Raw genomic sequence first — 18852 nt, forward strand, 5'->3', positions numbered from 1 at the left:
TTGTAGGAAGCCAGGGAGCCTCAGAGGCAGAGGTAAGAAAGGAATAGGGGGCCCAGAGTTGTACTGCTCAACCTGATTACCTACCTTGTTCCATTGCCTTGGCTTAAATAACTTTCTCCTGTTTCTGTGGATCAGATCCATCCTCTAAGTGTGAAAATCTGCCACCATTCGATTTAGTAAATGTTCACATGGTGCTCATTATGTACAAGGCCCTGTGCTACATTCTGGAAAGATTTTTTTTAAGCATAATTACCATACCTAAGAACCTCAGTTTAGCAGAAATATAAGATACAAATGCAAAAAATTTTAAAACAAGTTAGAAAATTATTAAGGACATAGGAAAGGTCAAACAAAATTGCCTGATAGATTCTGGGAGGAAGGGATAATTTCTATTTAGGATGGGAGTGAGGGAGGAGAATGATCAGGGAAGGTTTCTTGGAAGAAGCAATACTTGAGTTGGGTCTTGAAAGTAAAGATGGATGTCGATACATCAATAGATAGGGATCTGAGGATGTGGGGAGTTGATTTCAAGCAGGGGGGTGGTGCACACCAAGGCATAGATATAGGAGAGGAAAGGGAGATTAGTCTGATTTGAATGGATCTTAGAATAAGTGAAGAGAGCTGCATGGGGGAAAAAAAACTAGAAAAGTTACTGGGCACATTAATGTGTGTGCATGTGTGTGTGTGTGTGTGTGTGTGTGTGTGTGTGTCTGTGTGTGTGTTCTGTGTACTCTGAAGGGTCCCAAGAGAAGTTTCCAAAATCCTTTGAGTAATAGCAGGCGGAATAAGTATACAGATAGCCAATGTCCTGGCATCAGAGACGACAGACTGGAAATCAGCTTCTGCCATTTATGTACTGCCTGTGTGACTATAGCTAATTAATTCCCCTCTCAGGGTCTCAGATTGCTCATCAGTAAACTGAGAGGATTGGTCTAGGTGGTCTCTGAAGTACCTTTCAACTCTAAAATCCTATGATCCTATTTTGAACAGCAACAGTATTCCAAAAGGTTCTGATGTAATTTTTCTTCAGTGGTCACAACTCATCAAGAGTTTTCATTCCTAGCTCTTCTAGTTGCCTCTTTTGGATGCTACCCACCTCCTAGTTGTATAGGAAGAAGCCAAAGTCTTCTATTGTTGAGACATGCTGGATATATGCTAATCTAGGAGTGAATAGGCTGGTAAATTAAATGGGAATGTAGTAAGAAGTCTTTTCTTGAAACAAGGTACTGGAGGATTTTTCTTTTCTGGAAGGGCAAAGAGACAGCTTTGGGAACATGTCTTGTCCAAAGAGACTCCAGAGGGAGTTGTGGTTTGACACAAAGGTAACTCAGATTCTCTAGAGAATGAAAGGCAGAACATGTGTCACTGAGAGGGCAGTAATCGTCCTGCCATAGTGTTTTAGGAACAGGACACCTTTCAATTCCTGGCTTTGGGCCATAGTACTCTATGAAAATAAACAAGATGTGAAGGGCCGTTTGACCATACCTCTATTCTTTCAATAAAAATGCACCTAGTTTTTCAAGGCTGTGGACTTAGAAAGTAAATTATGAAGACATGTACACCAGGCATTAGGAGAATGGATATCTTTTTTCTTTTTTTTTAAGCCCAGTAAATGTGATATTCCAGTATAAAAGCAAGGCCCTAAGACAGATAACTACATGTGGTATACGTGGCCATTCGGTTAGGAGGGGCAGATTTCTGAATCTCTGAGAAAGACTTTTTCCTTTCCCAAAAGAGCAAGAGAACTGCTTGATTTAGTTTATTAGGTGCCTAAGTATTGTACTGGTAGGCTGGGGTATCATTATAAAATCTATTATCTTCACCAAGAGTTTAAGAAAAAAAACTCAGATTGATAATGTTTCCATATTTTTGCTTCAGGCACTATTGGAGGAATTCTACAGTAACATCAAATCCACTCTACCAGACTTATGTTCCATTTTCTTCTTCTCCTGTCTTATCCCAGCTTCTAGAGGGAAAAAAATGTTCTCCCCTTCCCAAAATGACAAAATCCTGAAATGGACCTGGCCAGCTCAGAAGGGAGCCAGCAGATTCTCTGCTGCCTGTCAGGGGGGTCTCATGGTCTTGTTTCATTGCAGAACTGGAGAAGGAACTTTCCAGAAGGCCCAAGAAAGTCTGCATTGTGAAAGTGGTGGGGACAAGGAACCTATGGAAAAACATTGTGGTCCTGTGCGTGAACTCGTAAGTATGGAGAAAGCCAGGGCAGAAAGGGAATGGAAAGGCTGGGAGCATCAGGGGAGGGGCAATTGAAGGAGAGGCACACATTTCTCCTCTGTATTCTTGATAAGAAGGGGGCAGGCAGTCTTACCCCTCTGACTCAAATATGGAATTGTGGCCTTTGAAAGAAAAGACTCTTTGTCTCTCTCTAATCTCTTCTATCTGAAGGCAAACATCTTGGGAGTCCACTGGGACCTCCCTGTAGTTCAAATAGAGGAAACCTTGTGAGTGAGCCTATCTTAGAGAATTCTTCTCTGTTTCTAATATAGCTTTGGAATGGGAACCCCAGGATAGGCCCACCTTGTAGTGAATTTCTTAATAAATAGGATTAAAGGTAAGATTTTTGGGGTCACTGGGATAATGCCTGTATAATGCCTGGGAATGTGGATAGAAGTCCCAAAGCAAGGCAGTGTGGTAAAGCAGTACTAGACTGGGAGGCAGGAGAACCTGAGTTCAGACCCCGGTTCTGCCACTATCGAAGTTATATAAAATTTGGGCAAGTCACTTCCCATTTGGGGATCTCAGGCTCCTCATTTAAAATAAAGGAATGTTACTAGATTGTCTCTAGGGTGATTTACAGTTTCTAAATCCCATGGATGAGATTCATATAGGGTCTTACAGAGGATTTAAAACCCCCAGAAGGTCTTGTGTTGGGTCTGAAACAACACAGGACCCATACTACTAAATATTTTGTTTTGTTTTGTTTTTTGTTTTTTGCTAGGCATTGGGGTTAAGTGACTTGCCCAGGGTCACATAGTTAGTAAGTGTCAAGTGTCTGAGGCTAGATTTGAACTCAGGTCCTCCTGACTCCAAGACCGGAGTTCTATCCACTGTGCCACCTAGCTGCCCCATACTACTAAATATTTTTAAGGGAGCCCTTTTCAATATGTATGTTCCTCCACTTGTGACCTACATTGAGTAGATTTTCCCAGTATCTCTAGTTGCTCATTATCTCTCCAAACAAGTAACTGACAGCTATCTTCCCTCCTCCTCAGAGCCTCCCACTCAAGTTTTCTTTAGCAGCCCCTTCTGATCTGATTTCAGATTCTCCTTCCAACTTCTATCTTCTGAGCCCCATTTTACAGTTGAGGAAACTTAGGCTCTGAGGACAACTCCTTAGGACACAGGGACCAAGCAAGTTTCTTCCTTTGCCTACTCCCAGCTAAATAACACTACCTTTCCCTTGGCTATTATCAGGAAACACTCTGTTCATGCCTTAAATGTATTCTATTGGGTTTCTCTATGGTTTTAAGGTGAAAGTTCAATGTTAGAGTTGAAATAAGCATTACAGATGATCCAATACAACCTCCTCAGACCAATTGGCCATAGAACATTTTGTGGTTTACAATATGTTGACAGAGCCCCTAAGTGCAGATCTGGGAGGTCTAAGGATATGGACCCCAGGGTAAAGGGGAGTTGGAAATTTTGGATAAAAAATAGAGGGAAATTAAGCCTATCCATACCCCTCCCAAGTTGTTGCTCATAATTATATTTATGACACATAGATAATCTCATATTTAATTTTTTGAGGAAGAAATAAAATTCTCAAAAAGCCACTATGCCCAGAGCTCAAAATATCAGGTTTCAAAAAAACATAGCTTGAGAAACACTAATCTTATCCAACCAATCGTCTAATTTTGCAGATAAGAAACTAAGGCCTGGAGAAATTAGTGACCTGTCTCTTATCACATAGTGATATGACAGAGCTAACCATAGAAACCCAGGTCTTCTGACTTTCAGTTCAGGTGGGAGTACTGTACCCACCCAAAGCAGTCCCTCATATGCTAAATACTATATTTGGTAGCTAGGCTGATGAGGGCAACAAATTGTTTTTTTTCAACATTGAGATTGCAGAGATGAGAAACTTTACACAAGTGATATGTAAAGTTAACAGATTATTAAAACTCTGGTGGGAAAAGCCAATCACATCAGCTTTATGGCAATTCTAGGGCCAGTAAAACTCCCAGGTTTCAAAGAGGTCAGGAATATTTTCCCTCTGATCTCCCTAAACTAGGCAGTTTAGTGGAAAGAGGACTGGCCATTGAGTCAGGACATCTGGTTTCAAATCCAGGCTCTGACCCTTCTTTGCTATGTGATGCAAGTTTCCTCATCTGTAAAATTAAAATAATAGTTCCCTATCTCACAAGGTTGGGGGTGGGGGTAAGAGTGAGGAGGGAGGAGGGAGGAGGTGGAATGATCTGCTTTGTAAATTTGAAAACACTATGTAAATGTGAGTTGTTATTTTAAGCTTTAGGGGAAGAAGGATTGAGGATTCTTACCTAAACCTAGTCAATAGCTAGAGCACTAAACTCTTTAAATAGTTGACCCATATATGACCTAATTAATATTTCCTAAATGGAAAAATTCATTTGGCCAGAGTGGTACTGGGAGAAAGGAGGGGAGATCCTCTAATCCATCTTCCACTCAGCTGTCCAAGTGATCTTCCTAAAGTGCAGGTCTGACCTCGTCACCCTCCTACTAAGTGACCTCCAGTGGCTTGCAGTCACCTTCAGGCCACTCCCTACCTTTCCAGTGTTCTTACACCTTACACTCCCCCAAATGCTCTGAGATCCAGTAACACTGGCCTCCTGGCTGATCTTTACATAAAATACTCCATTTCTCAGCTCCCGCCATTTTCTCTGGCTGTCCCCTATGCTCTTCCTCCTCATTCTCCTCTCCTTTCTTCGCTGGCTTCCTTCAAGTCCCAGCTAAAATCCCCACTTCTACAGGAAGCCTTCCCCATTCCCTTTTAATTCTAATGCCTTCCCTCTATTGAATATTTACAATGTATCCTTTATGTAGCTCATTGGTACATAGTTGTTTTTCCCCTTTAGAGTGTCAGCTGCTTGTGAGCAGGACTACAGGAAAATGCTAGGCAACCAAGCTGCTGACTTTGATCCATTCTCAAGGTCTGAAGAAAAGCTTTTTTGATTTCCCTGTAACACCCGAGGGAGATAATGAGAAAATGCAGCTTGTAACTATAGGATGGATGCTGAGAGCTGGATGGATGGATGAATGGATGGATGGGCTTTCAGAGACCTAGCAAAGATTCTGCATACAGCACTCTCAGAGACCCAGTGTTTTCATCTTTATAGAGACCCAGAGTTCTTTGGGAACCCATGGCTGTATATTTATTCATGTTATTTCTGAGAGTAGACATTTGTCTGCAAAGACCAGGCATACATCTCCTTGTAGAGTTTAAATCATAATGTAGAGAAAGAATCCCTGTGTGACTTGTTCCCACAGGGGCAAGGAAGGGGTTAAGAATTAGAACATCATGTGGTGTCTGCCTATTTTACTACTGGCTTCTCCAATATTGATTCGTTGACATAGAATAAATATAGTACCATTGCCCCCAGGCCTAAGAAAACCATCTATTAAAAACACAACTGTAGTAATACCACATGCTGCTAAGAACCATAGTTTCATAGATTTAGATCAGGAAGGGACCTTCAAGGTCATTCTAGTCTAAGCCCCTGGTAACAGATATGGAACTGAGACCTAGAAAGTTAAAGTGACAAGACACACAGGTAGGAAGTAAGAATTGATGAGAGGAAGAAATTAATAAATAGAAAACTGGCCTCCAGGGAAATGGAGGTTCAAGTCCTGCTTCTGGAACACCCTGGCTGTGTGACCCTAGGCAAGTCACTTAACCTCTAAAGAGAGTTTCCTTTTCTAGGATGAAATAAAAAAAATCTAATTAAAAAAAAAAGAATTGATAGAAGAGTTAGTTTTAGCCAGTTCTCCTCTGGTGGGTCTGAAACTCCAATTAAGAGAGGGAAGAAAGAATACCTGAGTTCAATTCCTTCCTTAGATACCAGCTGTGTGGCTCTGGGCAAGTCATTTAACCTCTTTCAGCCTCAGTTTCCTCACCTGCACCTACCTCACAGGGTTATCATGAGGATTAAATGGAAGAACACATACAGTGCTTCAAAAAATACTACATTAATGTTAGCTAATGTCAGAGCTGGAATAGACCTTAGAAAGTATGTCATCTAACCAGAGAGGTAGTTGTTTTACCCAGGGTCACACAAGTAATTTTTTGAAAGACCTGGAGCCAGAACCTAGGTCTTCTGATGGAGGCTGGTGGAAGTCCTGCAGTGTTTCACTTCAGAGATTCACATTTGAGCATGACCCTAAAGCGTGGGTCTCCCTGTTGCCTCTAGAATCAAACAAAAACTCCTCCATTTAGCTTTTATTTTTATTTTTATTTTTTTGGCTAGGCAATGGGATTAAGTGACTTGCCCAGGGTCACACAGCTAGTAAGTGTTAGGTGTCTGAGGCTGGATTTGAACTCAGGTCCTCCTGAATCCAGGGCTGGTGCTCTATCCACCTAGCTGCCCCTCCATTTAGCTTTTAAAGCACTTTGTAGCCTGGCCCCAATCAGTTTTTCTGGTTTCATTGTATGTTATTTTCCCTTCCTGCTCTGAGATCTGGCCATACTGGCCTTCTCTCTGTCTCACACATCAGACATTCAACCTCCCATCTCTGGTCCTTTACGCTGGCCCATCTCCATGCCTGGATTCCACTCCTCACTTCCCTTTCCATTCATAATGTCCTTTTCTTCCTTCAAGACCAGCTCAAGCACCACCATCTATACAAAGACTTTCCTGATTCCCCCCTGCAACTTTGTACCCTTCCTCTCAAACCACCTTGTATTTATTCAGTTTATGTTAATTCTGCACACATCCTCGTTGTTTCTGTTGTTAGAGTTGAAGCTCTTTATAAGCAAGAAGTATTTCACACCTTGTATTTCCATCCCTAGTGCCCACCACATAGTAGGAGTTCAGTAAACCTTTGGTGATTGATCAGTTCTCTCAGCTGACACTTTGTACATAAAACCTTTTTTATTTCAGTTGCCTAGTCAGCTGTAACCACTACAGAGAGTGACATCACTCTCTCGCCTTTCGAATCACCAGGCAGGCATTTTAATTCTATTAAGCCCTTATAAATACAGCACCATTCCCCTTGGGCTAAGAAAGTGATCAATTAAAAATGCCACTGTCGTGATAACCACACAGAACTGAGCCATGGGTTAGATTTAGCAATGAAAGGACCTTGGAGGTCATCTAGTCCAAGCCCCTCATTTTACAGACCACAAGCTGAAGCCCAGAAGCATGAAGTGATGAGATCCCACAGAGAGCAAGGCGCAGAGCCAATATGTGGACCAGGGACCTCTGACTCTGAATCCAATGTTCTTGTCCACGGTAACCTGGTAATATATACTGAGCAAGTCAGGAAACTCAGCAGCACTGACCCTTTGGACTGATTTCCCATGTCCCTTTTCCCCCTGAGGGCTCAGAACAAACAGAAGCTTCAGTTTGGGAACTGACCCAAAGCACCAGGGTCCAAAGACATGGAGTCTGAGCCTGGGAGAATCAGGAGGTCTAGGTCAGGTCTGCATGTTCAGAGGCTGTTGAAATACAAGGCAAAGGGTATGTACAGGGTGATCTCCAAGTTGGAAAGATCAAACAGGAGAGTGCCCAAAGATAAAAATAGATGACATTTCACAGATTCTTAAAAGGATCATTGGACTACTCTGTTATTTTGACTGTTTTTGGACTGCACATTGTGATTTCATGGTACATAGAACTCCTGGTGAGAAAATACTCTATACCAATAAAGTTCAGCACCTGCTCTGCAATGTAAGAACCTAGAGTGGTTAGCGGAGAGAGTGATGTCATGAACTTATTCTATAAATATTTTCATATAACTGTATATAACTGGTTTCCTATGTAATACTATGTATTTTATATATTTAAAAACACTATTCTGAGGAATTCATAAGCTTTACCAGATGCCAAAAGAATCCATGAAGGAAGGAAAGGGAGAAAACAAGCATTTACTAAGCACCTACTATGTGCCTGTCACTGTGCTAATTGCTTTACAAATATTAATCTCATTTGATCCTCATAACAACCCTAGGAGGTAGGTGCTATTATTATACCCATTTAACAGTTCAGGAAACTAAGGCAAACAGAAGTTTAAGTGACTTGCCTAGGGTCACACAGGTAGTAAGGGTCTAAGGCTGGATTTGAACTCGGGTCATCTACTTTATCACCTAGCTGCCTCACTATACCACCTAGCTAACACACAAAAAAAATTAAGAACTTCTGTCTTAAAGGATTTACTGAATCACTTGATAGTTAGGAAGGAAGGAAGGAAGGAAAGAAAAAGAAAGAAAGAAAGAAAGAAAGAAAGAAAGAAAGAAAGAAAGAAAGAGAAAGGAAAGAAAGAGAGAGAAAGAAAGAAAAGGCAAGCATTTATTAAGTGTTTACTATATGACAGGCGTCATGCTAAATGCATTATAATATTATCTCACTGATCCTCACAAGAACTCTGCAATGTAGGTGCTATTATTATCCTCATTTTATAGCTGAGGAAACAGGCAGAAGATAAGTGATTTGCCCAGGGTCACATAGCTAGTAAGCGTCTGAAGCCAGATTTGAAATTGGGTCTTGACTTTAGGCCCAAGGCTCAGGTCACAGAGCTAGTATGTGTCAGGAAAGGTAATATTTAAACCCGTCTTCCTGACACAAAGCCAGCTCTTTATCCATGACACCACAATTTTTACTAGACTGTCTAAAACAGCCTTAGGTTTGATGTTTGAAGCAGTCAGGGAAAATAGTGTGTACCATACATCATTTTCCTCCTCCAGGGGCATTTTAGAATTTAAATTAGTCAAGTTTATTCCCCAAGAAATTGATGGCTTTGTTTCAGTCAGTGAGCGTCGTTGACTGTTTGCAGGTAGGGGGAGGAGGGGCATTCTACAGTTCTGCTGCCCTGATGGTTAGGATACCATTTTGATACTGTTATCATTCCATATTTCTTCTAGCTCTTACACACATACAGCCCTAGCTTTGGTTGTTAACTCCATCCTGACCCCAGCCAATCTGACCATAGGCAAAATGCATCATTCCTCTGGGGTTCTTGTTTCTAAAACTGGAGTGTCCTAATGCTACTGCCAAGCTATCACAGACCAAGAGAGACTTAGCACCAGCTTAGGGGAGAGCATGCTTCCTGTCCGTGACTGGAGAGCATGGAATCAACAGGGAGCTACCTTGGGAAGTAAGCAGCATGCCCTCCACCTTACCCTGTCTAGGTTCCCTCCTTTCTCATGACTTTATCACACTCCTCTCCTCTTCACCTACCACTGGAACTATACCCATTTAGAACACCCTACCTATACACCATCTGACCTGGATAGGATAGGAGAACCATAGGATCAGTAGCAAGGACAATGGGTGCTGGCCCCGGGATATATAAGGGTTCTCCATCTACCACCACCCCACCCCAATTTCCCTCAGGTACCTGAATTCTTAGTGACAGCTCTAATGCCACCATATTGTTCCCCTCCCTCATAGAGAAGTTCCAAATAATTTCAATCAATAAAAAAGCATTTATTAAGTACTTTCTGTATGGCACATACTGCAAAGTGGTAGGAATTCAAGGATAAAAATAAAATAGTGTCTGTTCTTGAAGAGGGCCTTTTAATGGATCATGATCAGTAAAGCACTGTGGAGTTCTCTCAAAACAAGATGTCCTCCTTAGCAGGGCATATCAATGTATTCACCTCAACATCCAAGTGACTGTTCATGAATGATAGCAGTTGAAGAAATAAAGCAGAGGTTTTATGCTTAGGCTCGGTCCTCAGAAGCCCATCACTTTTTTTTTTTTTAAAGTGAAGCAATTGGGGTTAAGTGACTTGCCCAGGGTCACATAGCTAGGAAGTATTATGTGTCTGAGGCCGAATTTGAACTCAGGTCCTCCTGATTCCAGGGCCAGTGCTCTATCCACTGCACCACCTAGCTGCCCCAGAAGCCCATCACTTTAAAAGAGATAGTGGGATTATTTCAGGTCCTTCTGAAAAGTCATTAAAAGATATCCCACGTCATCTCCCTTACTTCAGGCACTAAGGGAAACTGAAATATAGAGCAGTGGTGAATTGGGGAAGGGGGCTTTATTTCAGTTGGTCAGTAAACATTTATTAACTACCTGCTATGTGCCAAGCACTGTGCTGAGCACCAGAGAACCAAGGAAAGGCTCTAAGATAACATTCAAACAACTACATACAAACAAGTTATATACAGGATAAAATGGAAATAATCCAGAGGGAAGTCACTAGAATTAACAAGGATCAGAAAAGGCTTTCTGTTGAAGGTGGAATTTTAGCTGATACTTGGAGGAGGCCAGAGAAGCCAGCAGTATTCCAGGCATGGGCAACAGCCAGTGAAAATGCTCACAGCTGGGGGACGACATTTCTTGTTCAAGGAACAGCAAGAATCCAGTGTTATTTGTGTGTTTCATTTGATTTGATTCCTAAGACGACCAGAAGGCCTCACTTTGCAGGTGGAATCAAAGGATTTTAAAACCTGGAAGGAAGCTTTAAAATAATTTCATCCAACAGATAAAGAAACTGAGGCTCAGGTATTGGAGCTCCTTTGCCCAGGGTCATAAATCTAGTAAGACATAGAGCCAAAACCAGGTTTCAGGTCTCAGATCTCACTCTTGTGTTATTTCTGCGCTGCTTACTTTGTCTCCCCTCCTTCTAAAATAGGCAGAAAACAGAAACTGAGATCAGTGACTGTCTGTAGCCCCACGATTGCCATGAGTGGCTTTTCTGCAGGTCTGCCTACCCGGCGGTCAGGGTCCTGATTTAGAGGCGTCCCTCCCCTTGCGTCAGTCCTCCTGCCACCGCACATTGCTGGCTCCCTGACCTGCCGCTTTCCTTTTATGTATGTCTTGCCTAGGCTGACCGGGTTTGGGATACACCACTGCTTTGCTAGGAGCATGATGGGCCATGAGTTACCCCTGCTCACGAACTTCTACGCCGACTACTACACCACAGCGGGCATAGCCTTGGCTTCCTGCCTGGCCATGTGTCTGGTGGTCAGGTTCCTGGGCCGCAGGGGCGGGCTGCTTCTCTTCATGATCCTCACAGCCCTGGCCTCCCTTCTGCAGCTTGGCCTCCTCAACCGTAAGTGGGGGACATGGGGCTGGGGAAGGAGTCTGGGGATTGGAGGCTGGGCTCAAGCTCAGAGGCCCTCCATCCCATCTTTGCACCTTCCAAAGGCGGAATCAGCTCAACTCCTATCTACCCATGCCGTTAAGGACCTGGGGTGGAGGGGGCAGGTGTGGCAGACAGTCAGCAATGCCACCAAGAAGAGGAGCCCCATAAAATAAATAGCAGCTCGCATTTAGAGGGCTCTTTGCATACATTTTGCCCAGGACTGTGGCAGGGCCTTGGGAAGAGAAAAGCGTTCAGAGCACAGAGGCTGTTATTCCAAATTCAGCAGCTCGAGAAAAAATGCTTTGTTGGGTTGGGGCAGTGGAGAAAAAAAAAGCTTTAATTAAGAACATTTATGGTAACTGATTTTATTGGGCTCTTTTTTCTACTCCGTGGATTAGCAAAGAGGAAAAAGTTACCAAAGCCTTCCTAAGGCCTTTCTGTCTGCACTGTTATTAAGTGAGATGGGAGAGGCTCCGAGTCCTCCTGGGGCCGGCTTATAATAAGTAAGCACATTGCTACCTTATGAGGAAGAACAGATCGTATGTTCTGGCAGACAAAATTAGGTGGGCAGGGGGGAAGGAGGTCAGAACATTTCCATTTTTTCAGTCGACTCTTTACATGAGAGGTCTGACTTGATTTCTAACAAATGCTTCCTAATTCTGCTTTTTGGGTCTGTGGAATTTCTCAGAAAATTAGAAAGAATTGCACACAGAGGTGGGGAAGGCATCTAGTCTTGTTATTATAAAAACAGGGTCCAAGAGGACAAAGGCCCCTCTCTTACTCACGTGTAGAAATATCATGATTGGTTGGCTGCACCTTTGGTGGACCCAGAGAAAGGGATGGATGAATGAATGGAGCTGCTGACCTGTCTTTGTACCTAAAGAACCAGATACCCTGAGGCTAGAGTTCAGTTCACTATGGGGCAGTTGCTGTTGTATTTTCCCTGTGGACACAAGGAAAACCAAAAGGGACTGTTGGGATTTTGCAATCTTAACTGTTTAGCTGTAGGGTATAGAACCACAGAATGTCAGAGCTGGGAGGGACCCCAGAGGCCCTCTAGTACCACTCCCCTCATTTTACAGATGAAGAAACTGAGGCCCAGGGAGATGGCTCAGCTTGTCCAAGGTCATGCCTTGATCTAATGACAAAACTGAGGTGAACACTCCATTCAACAGAATACAGAGTCCTTTCCACAGCATCGTACTAAAGATAAGAAAAAGGAAACCCACCAGTGGTTTGAGTTTTACTTTCATCCTCAAGACCTACATGAAAAAACAAACACAAAGGACTGAAATCTTTGTCCGACATCTGTCCCTGGGCTTTCTTGCATAGAGGATATTTGGTGCCCTTGGAAAGTTTTACAAAATATCTCATTTCAAACATCAGGAGTGTTTTGTTTAACTTAGCTTACTCAGACATTCCCTGTTGGGCTAAGAGATAGAGTGGTTTTTTGTTTGTTTGTTTTTTAAAACTATGCCTCAGAAACAAAAAGGAATAAAGAATTAATTCTCTGTGATGGAGCAGCTCGTCTCCTTCTCTTTTCCCAAATGGGCGATCACCTGGGCCAGGGAATGAAGGAAGTATTCTAAGTTCATTGGGAGATTTGGGAAAGAGTTCTACCAAGAAAGGCAGTGAGCCAGAGACCTTGGGGGGATGGGAGATTGCCTTAGAAAGCGTCACAGACTTTCCATTCTGGACTGAGGTTTAGACTGTCCCAGAAGCTTTGTCAAATGACATGCTATTGCATAAGTAATGAGCTCACAAAAAATGCTGTCTGGCTGCTTCAGTCCTCAAAGTACTTGGTGCTTCTCCTGAACACAGGCCAGGAACAGTTTCTGAATAATTTTATGTGCTGTAGAGCTCACTTCTTGGTTTGAGGCTCAGACCTTCTGGGATAATTGTTCTGGAGGGCTCATTTTTCTCTCCAAACTCCTAAAGCAATGGGTTGGAAACCATTGGATTTTTTTTCTTTTTTTCTGTCCTTACTTGCCCAACAAAGAGATCTTTGTATAGTCCAAGTACTAATTCTCAGTGCCTCCCAAGTAGTTATCGCTGTGCATTCATTCTCAGCATCTCATTGTGATTCTGGCCTCTGGCTCTGATGTGGGCTGGCAAGACGCTCATGCTGTGTGTCACACAGACTCTGAAGAGATCTTCTTCCAACACAGCAGTGACTCGGATAGGAAATGAAGTGCATCTGTAAATAAATTGCATGGAAATAGGCAATGACCCCATCACTAATATGCTTACTTTCTTTCCCTCTTTTTCTTGTTTAACTTCATCTTTTACTGTGGTACATTTATTTTCTTGGATCCAGTGATTGGAAAATACAGCCAGCATCCAGGCTCAGGTAAGCTTTACCTCCTTGTGCCATGCACCTACATTATCTCATCTTTCTGCTATGTACAACTGGGCACTTTTCTCAAGACTCATAAAATTCATTGATCTTTTATACACTTGATTTCCCCCCACCCACCCACCCAAGTATTGCAGATGAAGGTTGCCACAGGTTGGGAAATACTCTTTGCATTCTTCTACACCTTCCTGCTATCCTTCCTTTCACCAGAAATAGCTGTTTATTATTCTTAATTTGTCCAGCTTAGCATGTGTCCCTTCGCCTCTTCCCTTTGCAATGATTGTCAACCCCAGCCTTATGGAATGAGTGTGAGTGCCTTTTGTCTTATGGGCAGAGAGACCTGGGAAGTGCTAACACCATAGAAGGCTTTGGAGGCCTTGCCAACTATGTTGCCTAGGCAAATTGCTAGTGCCTGCCCCAGCTTGTTAGGATCAGTGATGCAGTACAACTGCATTGAATCCCCTGCTGCTGGTTAGATATCCCTGACCCTACCCATTCGAACTGGATGCCTCTGGGAGTTCTTTACCATTTTCATGTAAGTTGCAAATTCTGAGCCTCACCTTCTAGCAATACCAAGAGTTCCTTAGCACATGAACCCCAGAAGCATGGAGGTGTATTTAGCTGGATCCAACATTTGTTATGAGATTGCCTTCTGGTTAAAACACTCAAGCTCATCTGCCTTAAACTTCCAAGATGCTCAGCATATTTCAGCATTTCTCTCCCAGAACCATACATCCTTCTGGGTCACATTTGGAGAAACAGAATTTCTGTATCATATTAGGAGAACTCGAATTTTCATTTTCTTTAATCACAAGGATTGAGATGCTCTTGTGTTAGACTATCCAAGCCAGTGACCAAAAAGGAAAAGAGATTTCTGGGGTTCAGAGGCCATCCTCTCTGGATGAAAAAAAAAATCGAGTGCAAAAAATTTTAAGGGAAGTCACTGTCCCATCATAAAATCACCATAACACCTCAACCACTATTATAATTATGTTTTTAATAAGAGTTATTAGGAGAGGCTCCTGTCATTTGCCACAGCCCTGTGAGTATTCACATTTTTTGACACACAAAGGAAGCTTAGTTACCTATCCGAAGGGGTGATGAAACCTACCTCTCAGAGGCATCTGATCTCATAATTTCTTGAGGTTTTTATTGGGTTTTGTAGGAAACTACCCTATGTTTCTTTAATAGAGTGGGAAAGGTCATAATTTAGAAGGATCTTTCTCTACTCTACTACCACCCCTGCCTTTTTTCCTTATCTTTTCTCCCCTCCCTCACTTCCTGCTCCCTCCACACCCCACTTTGGTTCCCTATCTTCACTTCTCTCTCTTCCCTCCCTGCCTCTTCTCACTTCCTCTGTTCTTCAGGAATGAGTGAAAAAGTCAGAGAGAAATTCTCCACCACGTTTTCCATTGTGGGTATGTTTGCCTCACACGCGGTGGGAAGCCTCAGCGTTTTCTTCTGTGCAGAGATCACCCCAACAGTAATAAGGTAAGCCATCAAAAAAAGTCCATCTGAGATGCCACCCTGCCTCCCTGTGCCCTGGAGACCCCAATGCCCTCTCCCCCCTTCAGGTAATGGTTTGCATCTGGATTCAGTTCTGCATGGGTTTATTGCGGGCTAGTAGCAGACCTGTCTCTGGGACTCAGAGCCGCCCTCACCTGTTTTCTGCAGCTTGTTCTTTGAGTCGTCTCTGGTCCTCCCTCAGTCACTGTGACTCTAGCCTGAGTTCATTTCCCTGGGCGCGGCATACTGTAATGGCCTCGTCTGCTTCATTATTTGCTTGTCTGAGATTGAGACTTTGACCCTGAAAACAAGAACAGAGACAAGTCTGGCACTTGAGAGAGAGTGTGGTAACTGGAGGAGGACAGGGTGTTGTGTCATTTAGGACAAGGGAGACGGAGAAGGCTTTGCTTGGGAGAGGAAGAGAATTAATTGGGTCATTTAGTAACAACCTTCTAATGAAACCAGATAGCCTTAAAAACAGCTCTGAAATCAGAGGACCTAGGTTCGGATGCTGCTTCTTATGCTTACTACCTGTATGACCCTGAACGTTCAATTCAATTCAGTAAACATTTATTAAGTGCTTGGTGTGTGCTAGGTACTGTATTAATGTCACTTAACCTTCCTGGGCCTCAGTTTCTATGTCTGTCAAATGAAAAGGTTGGCCTAGATGACCTCTCAGATCCCTTCCCACTCAACAGCTCCGAACGACCCTATGATTTCCCCGACTGTCCCAAAAGGCCTCAATAGAACAGTCTGGCTCCCTATCTAGAACCATTAGTTTGTGTTTGGCTATTAATTTGTTTGTTTAGGGATGGGATGGGGATCAATAGCGGGAAGAGAATCAACCTCGGAACCGGGAAGAAATACCTGGGTTTAAGTTTCATCTCTACACATGCTGGTTGTATTACCCTCAATGCCCTTGGCCAGTGGTTGCCAAATGTTTTTGGTCTTACACTACCTATCAATTAAAAAAAATTCTTGATGGGCATGCCACGGGGGCACGCAGGCAGATTTTCCCAATGGTCCCTGCCCAGCTGCAATTGTCCTGGGAAGGGGTTAGGTTATATCAAAATGGGAAAAACTGAGAACTTTCAAAGAGGTAAGAGGGGATAGAATAGGGGAGCATTGACCTGTAATGGGTAAAAGGTTGGCATGATTACATTAAAAACAAGTCCCAGGATTAGCTAAATAGGGAGGATGGGAAGCAACCATTCTTTTCCCCTCTTAATTGTGTGATCACACATTCCTTGCTGTCAAGCCACAGCCCCCTTTGGAAACCACTGACCTAGGAAATTCTCCAAGACTAATACATTGCAAGGAGAGCAATGCTCTAACTTAGTAGAAAGGGTTTCTTCATCTGGGAGTTCCCCATACCAATGAAATCACAGGTCCAGGCCAGATCCCTGATTTGTTTTCCTTTATTAAGATTGTATCTTTCACATTGATTATGTAATTGTTTCTAGTGGCAAGATTGAGGAATGGATATAGGTAAGCCCAACAAACATTTGAAGTTATTGAATTATTTCATCACAGGGTGATAAAAGATTATACCTTGAATACCTAACAGAGCAAAATCACAATTGCAAAGGATGTAATAATGCCCCATGTAATTACTGTTTGTGACTTATGCAAGCACTTTCTTGATTCATAATGAAAATTTAAAAAAAAAAACAAGTTCACAGACCCCCAAGGTAAGAACCCCTCATATAGGAAATAAGGGAGAGGATTCTGGTACCAACTCAGGCCTTGCCTTGATGTGTAACAGTATGGACAAGTCCTTTCCTCTCCCTAGGACTTTTCTCACCTATAAAATGAAGGCACTAAACTAACATGATCTCTAAGTTCTATCCTAGCTCTGACTAAAATTAGGTAACAGAGTAGGTAGAGCAATAGGCCTAGATTCAGGAAGACTTGAGTTCAAATCCAGCCTCAGACACTGTGTTTCATTAGTTGAGTCATGTCACCTCTATTTGCCTCTGCTTCTTCATCTGAAAAATGGGAATAAATAAGAACACCTACCTCTCAGGGTTTTTATTAAGGATCTAATGAGATAAAATTTATAAAGCATTTAGCATAGTGCCTGGCACATAAGTAAGCGCTACATAACTGTTAGTTATTATTATTATTATTTTTATTTTGAATGGATCTATGACACTGATCTTCATGTAACAATTCCATTAGTATAAAAATAATACATACCTTGAAGTTCACAAAGCACTTTCCTCATGATAGTCCTCTTATTAGTATCCCTATTTTACAGATGAGGAAGTTGAGGCTAGGAGAGTTTAAGTAACTTTTCCAAAGTCACATAGCTAACTCTAGTGACAGAGCCAGGACCAGATCTCATGACTCTTAGTATAGGGTTCTCTCTACTATTCCATACTGACTCTCTTTTCTTAGGCAGGGAATGGCTGCCTCAGTATACAAGCTTTTGTATCTGGCATCAGTAAAACCGAGATTTCTTGACTTCAAGTATAATACTTTTCTACATGACGCTGATATTTTGGGCATAAATTATGAACTGAAGTTATCATTAAGTTCTGGCTAAAATGCCCAGTTTGCCTGATTTTCCCACACCGAAATACAAACAGACCACAACAGTCCAGGGCAGGCTATGTATGGAACAATTAATTCATCCTCTGGGGCTAAGTGATTTTTTTTTAAGTTTGTGTCTTTTTCCTGCAAGTTTTCAGATAGTCATGCTGACAACAGCATTTTCAGATGACCTCATTTTGATTCATTCTCTTGGAATTTTTACAATACATTCTAAGCCTGAAGGCTATTTGGTATCTGTTGGGTTTTTTTTTTTAAGTATTTTAAAATTAAATACTTAAAGAAAAAGCAGTTAAGCACAAAATAATTCATTTTGCTCAGACCATCCTGAGCAGGCCAGACTGAACCAATGAAGGTTTTTTATTTCATGACTGCAATGACAAATCAAATCTGGTTGGGGTTTTTCTCCTCCAACACTTGTCATGTTCTAATGAGGAATGTTTCAAGAACTATGTCATCAGTGGGGAACATGTCAAGGTATGATCTTGGTAGGTTTCAAACAGGCAACTTCTCACCTTTTTTACCTTGTTACATTGTATTCCTTTAATGATTCTCTCATTTTACTTTGGGACTGTAAGTTGGTTGATCTTATTATCTGTTGTTATAGTTCTATACTTAGGAAGCTAAACCAGAGGAGACATTGTTTCCCTCTTGCTCCTTCTCACAAGAGCAATTACATTAGTGCATAAACTCACAAAATGTGATTTGCCAAAATGAGGACCTCAAAGTTTTAACCCTACATTACATTTCTGCTCAACTGCAACTGACTAAAGCAAGTCAATTTACCAAACATTAAGTGCCTACTATGTGCTGGGCTCTGAGGGTACAAAACAGTTTCTGCTCTCAAGGAGCTTACATTCTACTAGAATGTTAAATAAAGACTTTCCCCTGATCATGGCAGAAGAATTTCAAGGGAAAGAAGAAAGGAAGGAAGGAAAGAAGAAAGGAAGGAAGGAGTACTTACTCTGTGTGCCTTCAATATAAACATAAGCAAAAAGAAAATCAGTCCTTAAAGACTTAAAGAGCTTACATTCTAATATGGAAGAGGACACACAAAAAGAAGCTGATGGGGGATGAGGGAAGGAATAGAAGGTCCTTAGCATGGAGGCATAGTTTTGAAGTCCAGAGGCCAGGAACAAAGCCAGGAGGGGAATGAAGGCCATCTTGAACACTTCCACAAAATAGAGGCCCC

The 18852-nt window shown here is 42.2% G+C and overlaps 1 protein-coding gene across 1 annotated transcript in view; it reads left to right on the forward strand.

Annotated features, from left to right (window-relative positions):
• Window positions 1-18852, forward strand: part of SLC22A23 (solute carrier family 22 member 23) — a 269943-nt gene that overhangs the window by 234854 nt on the left and 16237 nt on the right. Inside the window, exons 6-9 of the mRNA XM_027840467.1 lie at window positions 2097-2199; window positions 10986-11212; window positions 13563-13595; window positions 14969-15092. Of these exons, the coding sequence (XP_027696268.1) occupies window positions 2097-2199; window positions 10986-11212; window positions 13563-13595; window positions 14969-15092 (487 nt within the window). The remainder of the gene's footprint in view (window positions 1-2096; window positions 2200-10985; window positions 11213-13562; window positions 13596-14968; window positions 15093-18852) is intronic.

The sequence above is a fragment of the Vombatus ursinus genome, unplaced genomic scaffold (genome assembly GCF_900497805.2).
Source record: "Vombatus ursinus unplaced genomic scaffold, bare-nosed wombat genome assembly UNPS02000577.1, whole genome shotgun sequence".
NCBI classification, from domain to species: Eukaryota; Metazoa; Chordata; class Mammalia; order Diprotodontia; family Vombatidae; genus Vombatus; species Vombatus ursinus.